This window comes from Puma concolor, chromosome B4 (genome assembly GCF_028749965.1).
Source record: "Puma concolor isolate L17-30 chromosome B4, mPumCon1.1.hap2, whole genome shotgun sequence".
Taxonomy (NCBI): Eukaryota; Metazoa; Chordata; class Mammalia; order Carnivora; family Felidae; genus Puma; species Puma concolor.
In genome coordinates this window covers 74,743,660-74,759,660 of record NC_141673.1, presented here as the reverse complement: position 1 = coordinate 74,759,660, position 16,001 = coordinate 74,743,660, and the positions used below count along the sequence as shown (strand labels likewise).

The following is a 16,001-nucleotide window of genomic DNA, read 5'->3' as shown; positions in this document are numbered from 1 at the left end:
CATCCTGAGTAGCTTTTACTTATTTCATCTCCACAGTAAGAGATTCTAATCTATTTTTGACCCCAGCTAGTATTCTTATTATTGTGATTTTAAATTCCAGTTCAGACATCTTTCTTGTATCTGTGTTGATTAAGTCCCTAGGTGTCGTTTCTTCCTGCTCTTTCTTTTGGGGTGAATTTCTTCAATTCGTCATTTTGAAGGCAGAAAAGGAATTAATAAGGTAAAAAAAAATTAAAATTAAAAAGTTAAAAACAACACACCCACAAAAAAAATCAAATAAATAATGCTAGGTCCTAGGTGTGTTTTGGTCTGGATGTTGAAAGGGGCTTGATAGATTAGAGGAAAAAAAGGAAAAAGAAAAAAAAAAAAAAGGAAAACGTTTGAAAAAAACGTTTGACAAACGTTTGAAACGTTTGAAAAACGTTTGAAAAAAATTTGAAAAAAAATGAATACAATGAAATAGAATGAAATGATGGAATTAAAATAGAATTTGAAAAGTTTACAAAAAAGTAAAAAATATAGTATAAAAAGAAAAAAATAGTTTTAATAAAAATTGAAATAAAATTTTTTCCTCTTTCTATATTCAAGAAAAAGAAATGAAAAAGAAAAAAAATGAATAGATGGGCTAGCGAACAGACTGAAATACGATTGAAATTACATTGTTTTCTCCTAGAAGTCAAACAATGAAACACTTGATAGTCTGTAAACTAAGCAGGCGGGGAGACCTGTGTTCTTGAGGATAGAGGTTGCCCCAGTTGGGCGGGCTTAGTGTAACGGCTCCGTTACCCACTAGATGGCGCTGCTTAGCTTACTGTGGTGGATTGTGGCGCTCGTAGGTGTGTATGCGCATGCGCGGGAGAGGTGAAAATGGCGTCAGTCTTTAGTACGGGAGCTCTAGTCTCCCCGATCAGCAATTGCCTACCCATCCTTTGTCTCCAGCTTCAGTCCACTACCTGCTTTTACACTGTTTGTGACCAAGCCGTCAGATTGCCAGGCGGCACCTCCCTCCTTTTATATCAGATGCAGCTGTGTTTCCCCACCCCTCACTTCGGGTGAGGGGACTGTGGTTTTGACCCTTTCTGACCCTCTACGGGAGGGTCCCATGGAGCAATGGCCGGGTGCCGGCTGCACTCAGGAACATTTGCGGGACCATGCTGCTGCTGATGTCCAGAGACTGCGGCTAAGTGCCAGCCCACCTCAGAAAACGTTCACGCAATTGGGTAGCAGAAGCGTTTCAGGATTACGGAAAATCGCAACACACATCGGGCACCAGGCTTCACCCTTAACAACCTTGTTCCAGCACCAGCGAATGTGGTTGTTTTATGGGGTCTGCTGGGACCCCTAGGGCTGCACAGACTCTACCAGATGACCTCCCAGCAGGGGAACCGCCTCTCCACGCGTGGCCTGAAGACCTTGCTCTCTGCTCCTGGGGATTCGCCCTTCCCACCAGAGCACCGCCAGGTATTAAGCTGCGGAGTTTCAGACTCTGCATTCCCCGTTTATAGAGTCTTAATGGAATTTAAACTCTCTCCTTTCTCCCCTCTCCCTTTTTAGTTCAGTCCCTGTGGCTATTTCCACTTTTCTACTTTCTCTCCACCTGCTTTTGGTAGGGAGGGGGGGAGTGCTTTTCCTGTATTCTCCCCCTGTCTGTCCTTTCTCAGCATACAAAAACGGCTCCCTGCACTCTGTGGCTTCTCTCTCCTCCAGTTCACTTCTCTGTGCCACGTACCTGCTGAGTTCTGTGATTCAGGTGGTGCAGATTGTTGTGTTAATCCTCAAATCAGTTTTCTAGGTGTGCAGGATGGTTTAGTGATGATTTGGCTGTATTTCATGGATGTGAGATGCAAAAAAAACCTTCCATGCTGTTCTGTCATCTTGGCTCCTCCCCGTAAGTATTTAGAAAATATTTTTGGGGGGAAAGTTTAAGTTTAAAAAGGGAACCCCTGGAATCTAATTCTGGAAAGAACTATTGATTATATGTGAACTACTTTAAAATGAAAAGTAGCAAAAGTAGGAAAAAATCTTGATAATTTTCCTAAATTAAAGGTGAATGTACAGATGTTCAGATGAGAGTAGATAAAATCTAAAACAGACTTTGCATCTTTATGTAATTCATCACTGTAGATAGCTTAACACCTATGTTGGGAAACCCAATGCTTCTCATCAGCAATATAGTAAATTCTTAAACTGTGCCATTTCAGGAGAAATTGAAATCCTCATTCTGCATCTTCCCAGTGTCCCAGCCTTGGCGCCATTGTTTCCAGTAGCAATTCAGAATATGACTGTTTAAAAGTACACAGGTACTTGGTTCTTCCAGTTCTTGAAGGTATTTGGAGTACAGCTTAGTTTTCAAGTGGGAGCCAGGACTGTAGTCTGAATGCACTGATTGGTGATCAGCGATAGGTTCTCCCTCTGTGCTGTCCTCTCTCTTCCCCTGGTTTCCAGGGTAACTGGGGAGTCTCTGCTTGGGGGAGTCTTGGCCTAAGACAAAGAGTGGGGAGAGGGAAGCAAGTATCAGCATCTGGGTCGTGGGGGCTACTGCTTGGCCTCCAGAGAATCCACTGTCCCATGGCAGTAGGGCTCAGAAAACCACATTTCATGGACTATCTTATTTGTGTCACTGTGATCGAGGCTTCGTTACATGTATCCATCCCCACTGAGAGGAGGTTGTTATTATCCACATTTATTTATGAAAATACAAACCAACATGTTAAATGCCGTGTTAGAAGGATTATGAGACAAAACAAATGATCATTGGAGAGAAAAAAAGGAGAGAGAAACCAAGAAACAGACTCTTAACTATAGAGAACAAATTGATGGTTACAGAGGGGACGTGGGTGGGGGGAGGGATTAAAAAGGTAATGGGGGTTAAGGCATGCACTTGTGATGAACACCCGTTGTTAAGTGTTGAATCACTAAATTCCACTCCTGAAACTAATATTAGTTTCTTTACATTTGCTAACTGGAATTTAAATAAAAACTAAAACAAACAAACAAACAAAAGGAAGTATTATGGGAAAATAGAGAATGTGTCCACCCAGCCAGAGTGGAGGATCTGGGATGATCACACACACAGAAAAGCTAATTTTGAAGCAGACCCATTGAAGAGTTTTCTGTTACGCTGTTCTGAGTTACATGTTAGCTTGTAACAGCAAGGAGATTTCCTCTTATCAAAACAAAAGTAGAGTTGCAAAGGGCTATATGAAGGTCTTTATTCTTTGTCTGCAATCAACACATTAAGTGCAACACTATCCATGATTTTAACTGCAAACATACTTAATTTGCTACTATGTTGATCAGTGCAATTGATAAGATTTGTGATGTTCTCTCCTCCCATGAATTGCCTGTAGCTGCTTGGATAATGTTTTGTGCATCAGAAGAGAGTAAGATTGATCCTGTTGTTGTTTTGAGGGTGTAGGGTTGGGAGAAGAGAACATTGAGGTTGAGGTTCATCTGATAAAAATTCTGCCTTAGCACAGAATTGCTTTTTCCATGTAACTTTTACGCATTACAATAACCTCTCTCTGATTTCTCATACAATATGAGGTTTTGCTATTCATCTGTTTCGTATCTACTACGTCTGAGCTACATGACTGACTGGCACAATGTCTGTGGCACATAATTACATACGGGAAATTAAATTGGCATTGAAAACCTTCTAAGGATTGCTGATAATTTCTAGACAGTTCTTTCTTCTTGCAGTAGGGAATTATAAAATAAATGAGATCATTTCAGTTTTATGTCAAGCGTGCTTGAGTAAGGCTGGGAGTATCTTCATTTAGCAAGAGGGATTTTATTTCAAAGATAAATACAAGTTTTAGCTACATAAAATAGAATGTCTTCATTGACACATATTTATTTCAAAAGTAAACATAAGTGGTAGCAATGTGTAGTAATATCCTAAGTGAACTATTATGTTAAGCTTTTAAGTCAACTCAGTCACATTTTCATTAAATGCTCTCAATTATTTTGTACACTTTGGTGTTCCCATAAAGATGATTAGTATGTGTCAGTTACAGTGAAATAAGTAGTCCTTCATCCACTGAATAATGACATTTTACTTTTTACAACCTCCTTTTGGGTTATTCACTGTATGTTAAAATGGTTTTCCAGGTATTGACTTATTTTTTAAATATCAAAATATAAATTATTCAATTGTTTCTTCAAATAATTTTTACGCTTTCAAGGTAATGTGAATAGGAGGAAAGAAAATTGACAATTTGAAATACTGACTGAAGATTTTTATAACGTGATTGCACATTATGGAAAAAGTGAAGAAATATTCAACTTAAATCTTTAATCATTGGTTGAAGGCCTGTGTGTCAAAAACTTGTGGGAAAATCTCCCTTATAAGTCTATATAGAGAGAAGAATTATTTTTTTTCCCTTTTGTGCATCAGAATTAATGAAACTGGGGGAGTGAGGAGCATGGGCTCTGGGGCTCATTGTTATCCTGGCTGTCCTGTTCAATTTCTTTTGTGTCAATGTCCTCATTGTAAAAGAGTAAAAAATACTATCACATATAGCTGTGAAAAACGTATTCTCGGATCTTCCTTATCCTCAAACCTAAAAGAACTTTTAGCTGCTTTATATTTGTTGATGGAAGGAAGGTGAGTTTTGAAGTTTGCAGCTGGTATACGGAGACAATATTCTGATTATTCATTCTGTTGAGTTGCTTAAGTGACAGACTGTGGCCTGTGGATCGTGTATCGCAAGTATCAGCAGCTGAGAAAGTAGTAACTTGGTATCCCATCCAACTAACACACTGAGTATTTGTCCTGCCTTTATTCAATGACAGCTAGGAGAAAATGATTTTGTGTGAATCAAAATAATATGAAAACAAATTGACCTTGGCTTCATTTCCAGTAATATGGCAATGATTTGGAGAAGTCCACCTGTTGAAAACTAAAAAGTTTAGATGAAAAGGAAGATCTGACAAGATGGTATGGAATTATCAGTGAGGGTAGGAACACAGCGATGTAAGCAGAGCACCAAAGCTGCCCCCCTCCCTGGGGGGGAGCATTTGATGGTCCTAGAGAACTTGAGCTTCAGATGCCTCAGCTTTGAGTGGATTGGAGGGCAGAGAATATATCCCAACACACCCACACTTAAGGCTCAAACAGACGGCTGTTTCCATTAGGCAGGGACACTGAAGGGCTACATCTCTAGTAAGTGGGAAGCAGGCATAGAACTGTCCCATCATCTCCCACTGTGGGGGACAGCCCAAGAGTTCTCCTTCCTGGGGCTGCAATCCAAATTCTCATCATCCATAGTTTAAGAACAAAATCACTCGAACTATTGATTAAATTAAAAATGTCTTAAAGTCCTTGAATTGACAAGGAAGATGGCAAAGGCATTTTGATTTATATTTTGATAAATAGATATGTGTTGTCCTTTCTAGAGTAACCACTAAAAGAATAAGGACAGAATGTGTAATTTACAAATTAATTGAGGAGAAAAAAAGAAATTATAAAATATTTTTCAATCCAAATGAAGGCAAGAAATGAGTAAACTAGAATCTTAAACAAAATCAGACAAAAAAATATAACCTAGGTGTACAATCCAATGTATCAGTTTTTACATTAAATGTAAATATACTTGGTGATCCAATTAAGAAAAGATTTTTCAGGGGCGCCTGGGTGGCTCAGTTGGTTAAGGGCCGACTTCGGCTCAGGTCATGATCTCACGGTCCGTGAGTTCGAGCCCCGCGTCGGGCTCTGTGCTTACAGCTTAGAGCCTGGAGCCTGTTTCGGATTCTGTGTCTCCCTCTCTCTGACCCTCCCCCATTCATGCTCTGTCTCTCTCTGTCTCAAAAATAAATAAATGTTGAAAAAAAAAATTTAAAAAAAAAAAAAAAAAAGAAAAGATTTTTCAGACTTGATAAGAAATAAAAATCCATCTGTTCACTATGAGATACAACTAAATTTTAAAAATACATAAATGTTGGGCACCTGGATGGCTCATTCCGTTAAACATCTGACTTTGGCTCAGGTCATGACCTCCCGGCTCATGAGTTTAAACCCGGGTCGGGCTCTGTGCTGACAGCTTGGAGCCTGGAGCCTGCTTCAGATTCTGTGTTGCCCTCTTTCTCTGCCCCTCCCTCACTCATTTTCTCTCTCTCTCTCACTCTCTCCCACTCTCAAAATAAATAAACATTAAAAATAAAAAAATACATAAATGTTGAAAATAAAATAATAGAAATACACACAGACACACAAATGGTAACCAAAATGAAACCAAGGAAGCTATATTAATAGACAAACTAAACACTAAGGCAAATATCATTACTAGAAGTAAAGAGGATCACTTCATGATACAAGGTGTTTAATTCATTTTGAAGATGTAACTTTTAAATATATATGCAAAATATGCATTTGAATTTATATAATCACACATTTTCAAATAAAGTAAAATTAGCAAAACTGCACAAAATAACTAGACACATAAGAGTGAGAAATTTTAACAAACTTCTCTCAGGAATTGATAGAGCAACTTAGAAGAACAAATCAGGACAGAGGTTTGAATAGCACGATGAGCAATTTTGACATGATGGAAATAAAAAGAATATTGCAAACTATATCTTTACCATATGTGTTTTTTTTCAACCACACAAAGAACATTTATAAAACTTACCATAAACTGGCTCACAAGCCATTAATTTAATCATTTAATTTTAAAGGGCTGAGATCATATAAGTTTATTCTCTCACCAGAACGTAATTAAGATAAAAGTCAATTGCGAAAATGTGTCACAGGTTGGCAAGCCAACTCTGATATAGGAATTTGTGCAGGAGGTTTTTCAGGGAGTACTTTACGGGTCCACATATGGATGGGGGGTGGGTAGAAAGGAAGCAGGATGGGGAGAGGAAGAAGTTGGGTGTGCCCCACACATGACAGGACCTCCGTTAACTTCATGAAGAAATTTGTACCCACGTAGACCAGGCATTATGTGGGATGCCTGGAGAGGGCAGAATGAACTTGAGCATGACAACACTCTGAGCAGAGACATCTGTAGGAAAGGGATTAAGACAAGTTGACCAGCTCCCAGCCAACGAGGAAAGGTATCTTTCAGTTCTGGGTGGCATTGAGCAACATCTATACATCTATACATCTATACATCTCTAAAGTAATAAAACACATATATCCATCACCAATTGCTTTGAATGCATTTGTTCATTCCAGTATGATTGGGATGAGGTTTTGTAGAACTTATGGAGCATATGGGACAGAAGACATAAATGAGGATCTACCAAACGTGGGAGTCGAATTAAAGATTCATTCCTCAAAGCTGCAACCCCAAAGAAGTAAACTCTCAGGTAAACCAGATCCTACTCACCCCACACGTTTACAGCCCTTCCCTCCAAGTAAAATTGTGTTGATGTTGAGCATAGCAAGGTGGTGATAAAAGAATCAGAGCCATTGTAACTCTGAAGTCATAATAGATTTATAGACCAGATTTACATCACATGTGTTTCCAAAAAACATCAGAAGATTTGCTGCCGAAAGTAGTTCCACCAGTGGTGTTAGGCACCTGGAAGAGGAAAACTGGCATTTTCTCTGAAGGAATATACACTTATTCTATCAGCCAATTAATATAAATAAGTTTTTAAAGACAATAAGCAATATTATACAGTCCAAATAAACAAAGGCTACAAGAAATAAGACATGAGAGAGAAGATTCAGGATCATCTCAGAGCAGGAGACCAGCTAAAAGTTTAAATATGTGAATAGTGAAACATAAAATCTGAGATAATAACAAATGTGAAAATACATATAGGGTGCAGGAAACTGTAAGTATGACAGGAGATTTGGCTTGCAAATTGTCATCTTCTCTTTGTATCTCTGACCATCTTTCCTGTGTATGTGTCTGTGTTCAAATTTCCTCTTCTTTTTTTTCTTATTTTTTTTTAAATGTTTATTTTTTTTTTGAGAGAGAAAGAGAGAGATACAGACAGGGGTGAGTGGGGGAGGGACTGAGAGAGATGGAGACACAGAATCTGAATCAGGTTCCAGGCTCTGAGCTGTCAGCACAGAGCCTGACATAGGGCTCGAACTCATGAACCGTGAGATCTTGACCTGAGAAGTCGGACGCTTAACCGAATGAACCATGCAGGAGCACCTCAAAATTCCTCTTCTTATAAGAATACAAGTGATAGTGGGTTAGAGTCTACTTCAATGACCTCATTTTATTTTAACTGCCTCTTTAAAGACCCTATCTCCAACTATAGCTACGTTTTGAGGTGCTGTAGAATTGAACTTCAACATCTGAATTTTTGAGGGGACACAATTCAGCTCATAACACCATCATTTCAAAATGGGGGAGAGGATGAGATGGCAGAGAACATACTGGGGAAAAAGGCTCTGGAAAACATCCATATTCAGAAACAACAGAAAGAGACAGACAGAGACATAGATAGTTTAAAGAAGGAGATGATCAGTGGAATCAAAAGTGGGGGGGATAGTCCCTGACGATCCATCTGGGCTGAATAAAGCAAATGAGTGTGGTGATGAAGCCATTATGTGATGATCATTTAGAGACAGTTTATAGAATGAAAAGCTAACTGAAGTGGGTAGAGAAGAATGTGTAACTATGAAGGCACAATGAGGATGAAAATACAGCCATGAATGTTAAGAAGTAGAAGAAAGCTGGAAAGAAGGAATTGATATAATAACCATGGGGATAATTGTGCAGGACAAATGATAGGGTGATGTTTAAAAATATGGCTTTAGGTTGAGCACAGGAAGGTGTTTCAGTGATACTAATGCCGAGAGAAAACACAGATAATAAAACTTTGTCTGGAATATGACTTACTATGGACCACCTTATCAAGAGAAGGCCAGTGCCCAAATTCATCTTAAAATTTTACTCAATGCCAATATCATATCCTACTCAGAACCCTGACAGAATTTTTTACTCTCTTATAAAATCAATATTTGAACATTTGTTCTGGGGCACCTGAGTGGCTCAGTTAAGTATCCAAGTCTTTTTTTCAGCTCAGGTCATAATCTCAACAGTTGATGAGTTCGAGACCCACATTGGAAACCTCCAGTGCAGAGCCTGCTTAGGATTCTGTCTCTCCCTTTTCCTCTCTGCCCCCTCCCACTCGTGTGTGCTCTCTCTGTCCCTCCCTCAAAATAAATAAATAAACATTAAAAATAAAAAAGAAAATCTGTTCTGATATTACCAGTTTCGTCTGCCTGCTAACTATTACTATACACAATTTTGAGGTGTTAAATTGAAGGTGGTAATTTACTATGAAAAATTGTTTATTATCAATATCTGATGTTAAGCACAATGTATGTTAAATAATTATATTAATTTAAATAATATTTATTCAAGAATTTAATTGTATTTTTATTTTTTTTGGTGTGAAACTTCCCTTATAACAACAATTTTCAAATTTCCAGACATTCAACTTTCCAATATAATATCAGAGCATAATATATATGAAAGTAAGGAACTTCTTGTCCCATAATCCAAATAATTGCTGTTTAACATTTTCTGTATTTGCTTCTGGTACAACTGTTAAAAAAAATAAGCTGTCTTGCCCATACTGATGCTATTGTTCTTTCAACTGTTGACTTTTCCTTTGACAGCCTGTCATTAAGTGTACGGACACTTAAGCCACATCCTTTTAAATCAAGAAGGAAACACTTGACTATTGTTCTTTTTGGTGGATATGCTTTTACACTATGTACAGTTGTTATGCAATACATGTTTTAATATTATTAGATGGTTTTATCTGATGGGTATGTTGTTACAAAAGAGTTAAAGTGTTTAATTTCCTTATAAAATACAAGCTAATGAAAAATTCCAGAACTAAAATGAGTCAGCCTCCCAGAAAACTTAATTTCTTTTTAAGAACCCTCTTCAACATTTGCCAAGTTGGTAGTTTTAATTCATTTTAAAACTGTTCTCTTATAGTAATATCAATCATGGATACTTTAAAATTTTAGAAGGCAAAAAAGAAAACCTGCAGTGTAGTCTTGAAAGGAGTGGCTTGGGGAGGACAGAAGCACTAGAATCCAGAAAATGTCGTCTGTAGCTGTCACCACAGAGCCTGAAGGATCCTCTGTCCCCCTCTCTCTGCCCCACCCCAGCTTGCGCTCTCCCAAAAATAAATAAAACTGGGGCGCCTGTGTGGTTCTATCGGTTAAGCATTCGACTTTGGCTCAGGCCATGATCTCTTGGTCTGTGGGTTCAAGCCCCATGATGGGCTCTGTGCTGACAGCTCAGAGGCTGGAGCCTCCTTCAGATTCTGTCTCTCTCTCTTTCTCTCTCTCTCTCTCTCTCTCTCTCTCTGTCTGTCTTCCCCTACCCAGCTCATGCTCTGTCTCTCTCTCAAAAATCAATAAATATTAAAAAACGTTAAAAAAAAAAACTCATGGAGAGGCAATCAATATGAATCTAGTATATTGGCATTTTATTGTCTTCTTGACTTTCAGGGACATGGTTTTGGGAGTGCAGACAACACTGACTCCATCTTGTTCATGCCCTCACAATGATCTCCCTGGGGCTACGTGTTCCAGGCCCCTTGGAGGTTAATGTGTGCCCTGATCTGAGTGAAGGAAGGCTTGTTCTGATCTTCTCTAAAGTGGCGCACAGAAAACACCACTTTAGATAACTAATAGAGATGACCTGTGCACAGGAGTTCCCATTTTAGATAACTACCCGTTGGCTTCATCCCAATGCCCCTTGCTTTACAAAAACTGTGGATTACGGTCCAAACTGGGCTGAGAATAGCTGCACAACGCTGGGGTTGCCTGCTTCCACTTCAGTAAGTCACCCTGACTGACCCTGTCAATGTATCGAAGTGGCTTGCTTCACTTCTCAGTCTTAACGTTGTTTCTTAGGGTGGAGGATACTTTACTGTCCCGCCTCCACCTTCTCACAACTATAAACCCAATTTCTTCAGTAGTTATTACCATGATAGTGAAAAAGATGTAGGACTTTGGACTATTTATTTTACTACAGGCAACTGAGCTGGTGAAATGAAACAAAACACTGCTGTTAGGGCATTTTCCCCTTATAATAATTGAGGGTGAATCTGGACTAGAAGTTTCAAATGGTGGTAACTTTTTCCTAACCGTCAGTATTTCCCCAGTTTTACTGTAGCGTGTCTAACTCAATATATTATATTGAATTAAATCTCTTTATAAAGGGCTTCAATACTAAAATGTGTTTATCATTATTATTGCCATTATTATTTAATGTAATCTTTATTTTTGACCACAATAAGTTATTCCTTAAATTACTTATTCAATATTTAGTGAGTACCTAGCATGTTCCAAGCTCTGTTCTAGGCACTGGGACTCTGCAGCTAAGAAAACACATAAAAATCCCTGCCCTAATTGAATTTAAATTCTAGATCAAGCTGGGGTGGCTCAGTCAGTTAAGCATCTGACTTTAGCTCAGGTCATGATCTCGTGGTCTGTGTATTCAAGCCCCACATCGAACTCTGTGCCAACAGCTCAGAGTCTGGTTTCTGTGACTCCCTCTCTCTCTCTCTCTCTCTCTCTCTGCCCTCCCCGCCCCCTCTCAAAAATAAATAAATAAACATTAAAAAATTCTAGTTCTAAAGACAGACAATAATTAAATGTATTAAACAGATTAATTAAAAATATACATTAGATGGTGGTAAAAGCTATGGAAAAAAATAGAACTGAGAGTAGAGGACAGGTCATGATCTCATGGTGGGGAGATTGAGCCCCTCATGGGGCTCCTTGCTGGGTGTGGAAGCTGCTTAAGATTCTCTCCCCCTCTTCCTCTACTTCTCCCTTATGCTCTCTCCCCCTCTCTCTCAGAGAAAGAAAGAAAAGAAAGAAAGAAACAGAAAAAAGAAAGGAAAAGAAGGAAAGAAAGAGAAGGAAAGAAAGGAAAGAAAGAAAGAAAACAAGAAAGAAAAGAGATGAGAGGGAAGAAGTGCTGTTCGGTGAGGTTTGTAAAGTATTCAGAGAAGGTGTCCATGTGAAGCTGGTTTTTAAAGACTTAAATGAGATGAGGAAGTGATATCTATGGGAAGAATTAGCAATTATATAGACATATAAATGACTTAGAAGACATTTAAAAGAGCATTAACTTGTTTTGAAATTAAAATATTTAGTTTTAATAGTATAAAACATTGATGGTGCCAAAGAATTATGTTATGTAACTATCTTCTTGGACATCTGTTTAAAACATATGCAAACTATCCATATTTAAGAACTTTTATATATAGATAGGCTTTAACTCACTAAGGCTAAAGTTTAATCATAACCCTAAAAAAGGTTATTTTGGTGGAAAAATAATTACAGCATGTAGAAGTGGATACTAGCTATTTGCAAAGTATGTCATTAAAATGCAAGTTTTGGGGCGCCTGGGTGGCGCAGTCGGTTAAGCGTCCGACTTCAGCCAGGTCACGATCTCGCGGTCCGGGAGTTCGAGCCCCGCGTCAGGCCCTGGGCTGATGGCTCAGAGCCTGGAGCCTGTTTCCGATTCTGTGTCTCCCTCTCTCTCTGCCCCTCCCCCGTTCATGCTCTGTCTCTCTCTGTCCCAAAAATAAATAAACGTTGAAAAAAAAAATTAAAAAAAAAATGCAAGTTTTAATGAGGTGAAAGAGCACATTTTGTGGATACCTGAGGGGAGCGTATTCCGGGGAGTAGAGACAGCAAATGCAGACACTCTGAGGTAGGACTGCCTAGTGAGCAACAGTGACAGCACAGAGGCCTTTGAGCAAAGTGTGACAGCACAGTTTGGAACAAAGAGAGTGAGAGCAAGCAGGCAGGAGGTGAGATCAGCATTGGGGCTGATGGAGTAGGGTCGTGGAGACCATAGTTCTGGTTTTATTTGGTGGGGGGGGGGGTGGTCCCTGCAGGGTCTTGAGTAGAAGAATACATAGTATGAGTCAGTTTGCACAGGGCCATGCTGGCTGATGTTCTGAGATTATAAAATGGAAACTAGCTGGAAGTCCACGGTAGTAATCTAGGTCAGAGGTGCTGGTGGCCTGAATGAGGGGAAGCAGAGGAGGTGGGTGAGATTTTAGTCTGGATGTATTTTAAATTGAGAATCAACAGGATTTTCTGGTGCAATAGGTGTGTGTGGGAGGGATGGTGAAAGAAAATGAAAATTCAAGAATGGCTATACATTTTGGGGGAGGTAACCCAATTAACTGAGATAAAGAGGACACTGGGAGAAGCGCATTTGTGGAAGGAGAGAGTTTGGAGTTTCATTCTGGGCACATTAAGTGTAGTTGCCTATTAGACACACAGGTGAAGATGTGGAAAATAAGCCTGGAGGCAGGGGAATAGTCCAGGGCTGGATTTATAAACCCGGAGGTCATGACTATCTGAGTGGTATGTAAATCCATAGACCTTGGGTACAATCACCAAGAGAGTAAAGTGTCTAGAGAAAAAGAAGAGCTCCAAAATTGACTCTCAAATCTTCATGTTCAGAAGTGCTGGAAATGAGGAGGATTCAGCAGAGGAGAATGAGAGGGAGCAGCAAAGGAAGAAGGAAAACCATGGAAACTGCAGAAATCAAAGTGTTCTAAGAAGGAAGAATTGATCAACCATGCATCAAATGTTGAGAGGTCAATAAAATGAAGACTGACTACTCCCCACTGGATTCACAAAAGATCACCTGTGCTCTTTATTTTTGTGCCATAATGGAGTGAGAGCTTAATGGGTCATGGGAGAATGAGAAATCAGGAACTGGGGTCAGTGAACACCAGTAACTCTTGTGAAGTCAAACAATTAACGGGAGAAGAGAAATGGGAAAAGAGCAGGGAGGGAAGTAAATTCAACAACTTTTTTTTTTAAAAATAGCTTCATTGAGATATAATTCAGATACCATAAAGTTAATTTTTTGTTATAGTTATTTTTCTTAGTAAGAACAAATAACAGCAAGTATTTATACTATTGGAATTAATCCAAAAGAGAAAAGAAGCCTTAGTGATGTGGACAGAGGTGAACAAATTACTGGCATTAATGTTCTTGGAGGGAATCCAGTGTGCAGATGGGAGCATTGACCTTCCATGCTGGCACAGAGACTTCTTGTGTATGAACGAGAAGGCAGGCAGAACAGGGTCCAGACACCAGTAGATGGATATACTTGGGGATGGGAGTTTATAGAGTTTCTCCTTTGATGGCTTATATTTGCTCAGTAAAATTGGAAGTAGGGTCATTAACTGAGAGGGAGGATGGAAAGGAAGCATTGGATATTAGAGAAGAGAAAATATGAAGAGTGTGAAGGCAAATAGACTAGAAAATATAAGTGCCTGACTATCTTAAGGGCCCATTTGGGGTAATAGATTTAAGAGAGACAATTAGCATGACTATATTTTTGTACTGTCATGTTCATCTGCATGGTTTAGGTAGGGAAAGGAAATGAGTTTAATTTAAACCACGGTTGGGGTTTTGCCAAGAAAGCAAGCACAGGGTGGGGTGAGGTGGGGGGATTCAACGGAATTAAGAGCACATGCAAGGGAATGATGATAATAACTCCCTGTAGAATGTAAGCCAAGTATGAGGGTACTTGAATTGTTGAGAGGAGTGAGGATAAATGCAATGAAGCAGGATCAATGGATTGTAGGCCCCAGGAGAACCAGCAGATTCTTGGAATCGCACTACTAGAATGAGTGACCTAGAAAGAGAAGTGGGTGACAAGACATTAGAATGCTTGAAATTGCATTTGACTTTTTTTATAATGCATGTTCCACTTGGAATCCTCTGTGATTCTGCATGTCCAGATTTTATCTACTTTTCTCAGGTTCAGTCCTTAGACTACCCTCTCCATGGAATTTTCCCTGATTCTCAGAAGCTAAAAGAATGCCACCTTCCTTCGAGCTTCCATAGCATTTCAGCTGAACTCTGTTTATGGAAAAGTTCCCATCTTGCATGTATTCTTAGTTAGCCCAAAGTCTCAAAGTAAGTTTATTCCCTTCTGGTCTATGTAGGCCACTGTTGACACATAGCAGAATAATAATGTTATAATGATAATCTGAGAAATGGGCTCTCTAAGACCAAATCTCCTTCACAATGCAGTCATGTATGATTAAACAACAAATACATAAATGTCAAAAGGGAAACGTTGCCCCTTAACTATGCTTTTTTTTTTCTGTGTTGGAGAAAAATCTTCAATACACAGTCTTTATCTGCAAAGTATTTAAACGGTCAGAGCTGGGGTTTGGACAAAGTCAGCGAAGTCGGTCTTTAGCCCCTCCAACCTGTTACCTCCTCTTCTGTTCTTGGAGTGCGTCCTCTCCACAGCACTCCTATGTCTATTGTTTGCCCACCCTCAAATCCCTGCCCCATGAAGAAAACTCTGATACTGCACTGATGTCAGATTAAAAAATGCATGGCCTTCAGTAAATGCATTACCCTCAACAGGAGAACACATTTAAAATATTTAAACCTGTTGAATTCTGTCCTGTTTCAAAATGACTTAAGGAATCACTTAGTAGACTAAGATTTGATGAGGACAGGAAACACATGAATAAAAGCATTCACTCTATATTGGTAAAGCCCCATGAGAATGCAGGGCTCATTTATTTCCTTCAGGTTAGTTGAGAATGAGTGGATAAAGGGGAAGGAAAGGGATGCTTATCCATAGTTTCCCCTTTTCCTGGGATTTTTCTGCTTTTCTGGAGAGATTAACTGAGAATTGTTTTCCCTTTGGCTACTGAAATCCTTTTCTTTTTTTCTTTTATTTGAGGATAGTGAACACACAATGTTACATTAGTTTCATGTTTACAACTTAGTAATTTGACAAGTTTATACATTATGCTATGTTCCCCACAAATGTACTGAAACCGTTCCTTGACGGTGATTGAGAGCAGATGAGAAACAGAGACATCATCAAAGCTGTGGAGTTGGCCCTTCTATGTTTCAGGTCTACCTTTGATGGTCAGTCATCTCTACCCTGCTCAGCATGGACTAGACCTCAAGACCATGACTTGAACTTCCTCCTCCTACCCTAGAATATCTACATGTATAATTCATGGGTGGTATTTTCTATTTAACTTTA

General features: G+C 39.1%; 1 protein-coding gene across 1 annotated transcript in view; it reads left to right on the top strand.

Annotated features, from left to right (window-relative positions):
- Positions 1-1,102: 1,102 nt before the first annotated feature.
- The window catches only part of MUC19 (mucin 19, oligomeric), a 138,261-nt gene continuing 123,362 nt past the window's right edge, over positions 1,103-16,001 (top strand). Inside the window, exons 1-2 of the mRNA XM_086715120.1 lie at positions 1,103-1,252; positions 2,236-2,326. Coding sequence (XP_086571246.1) covers positions 1,103-1,252; positions 2,236-2,326 — 241 coding nt within the window. The remainder of the gene's footprint in view (positions 1,253-2,235; positions 2,327-16,001) is intronic.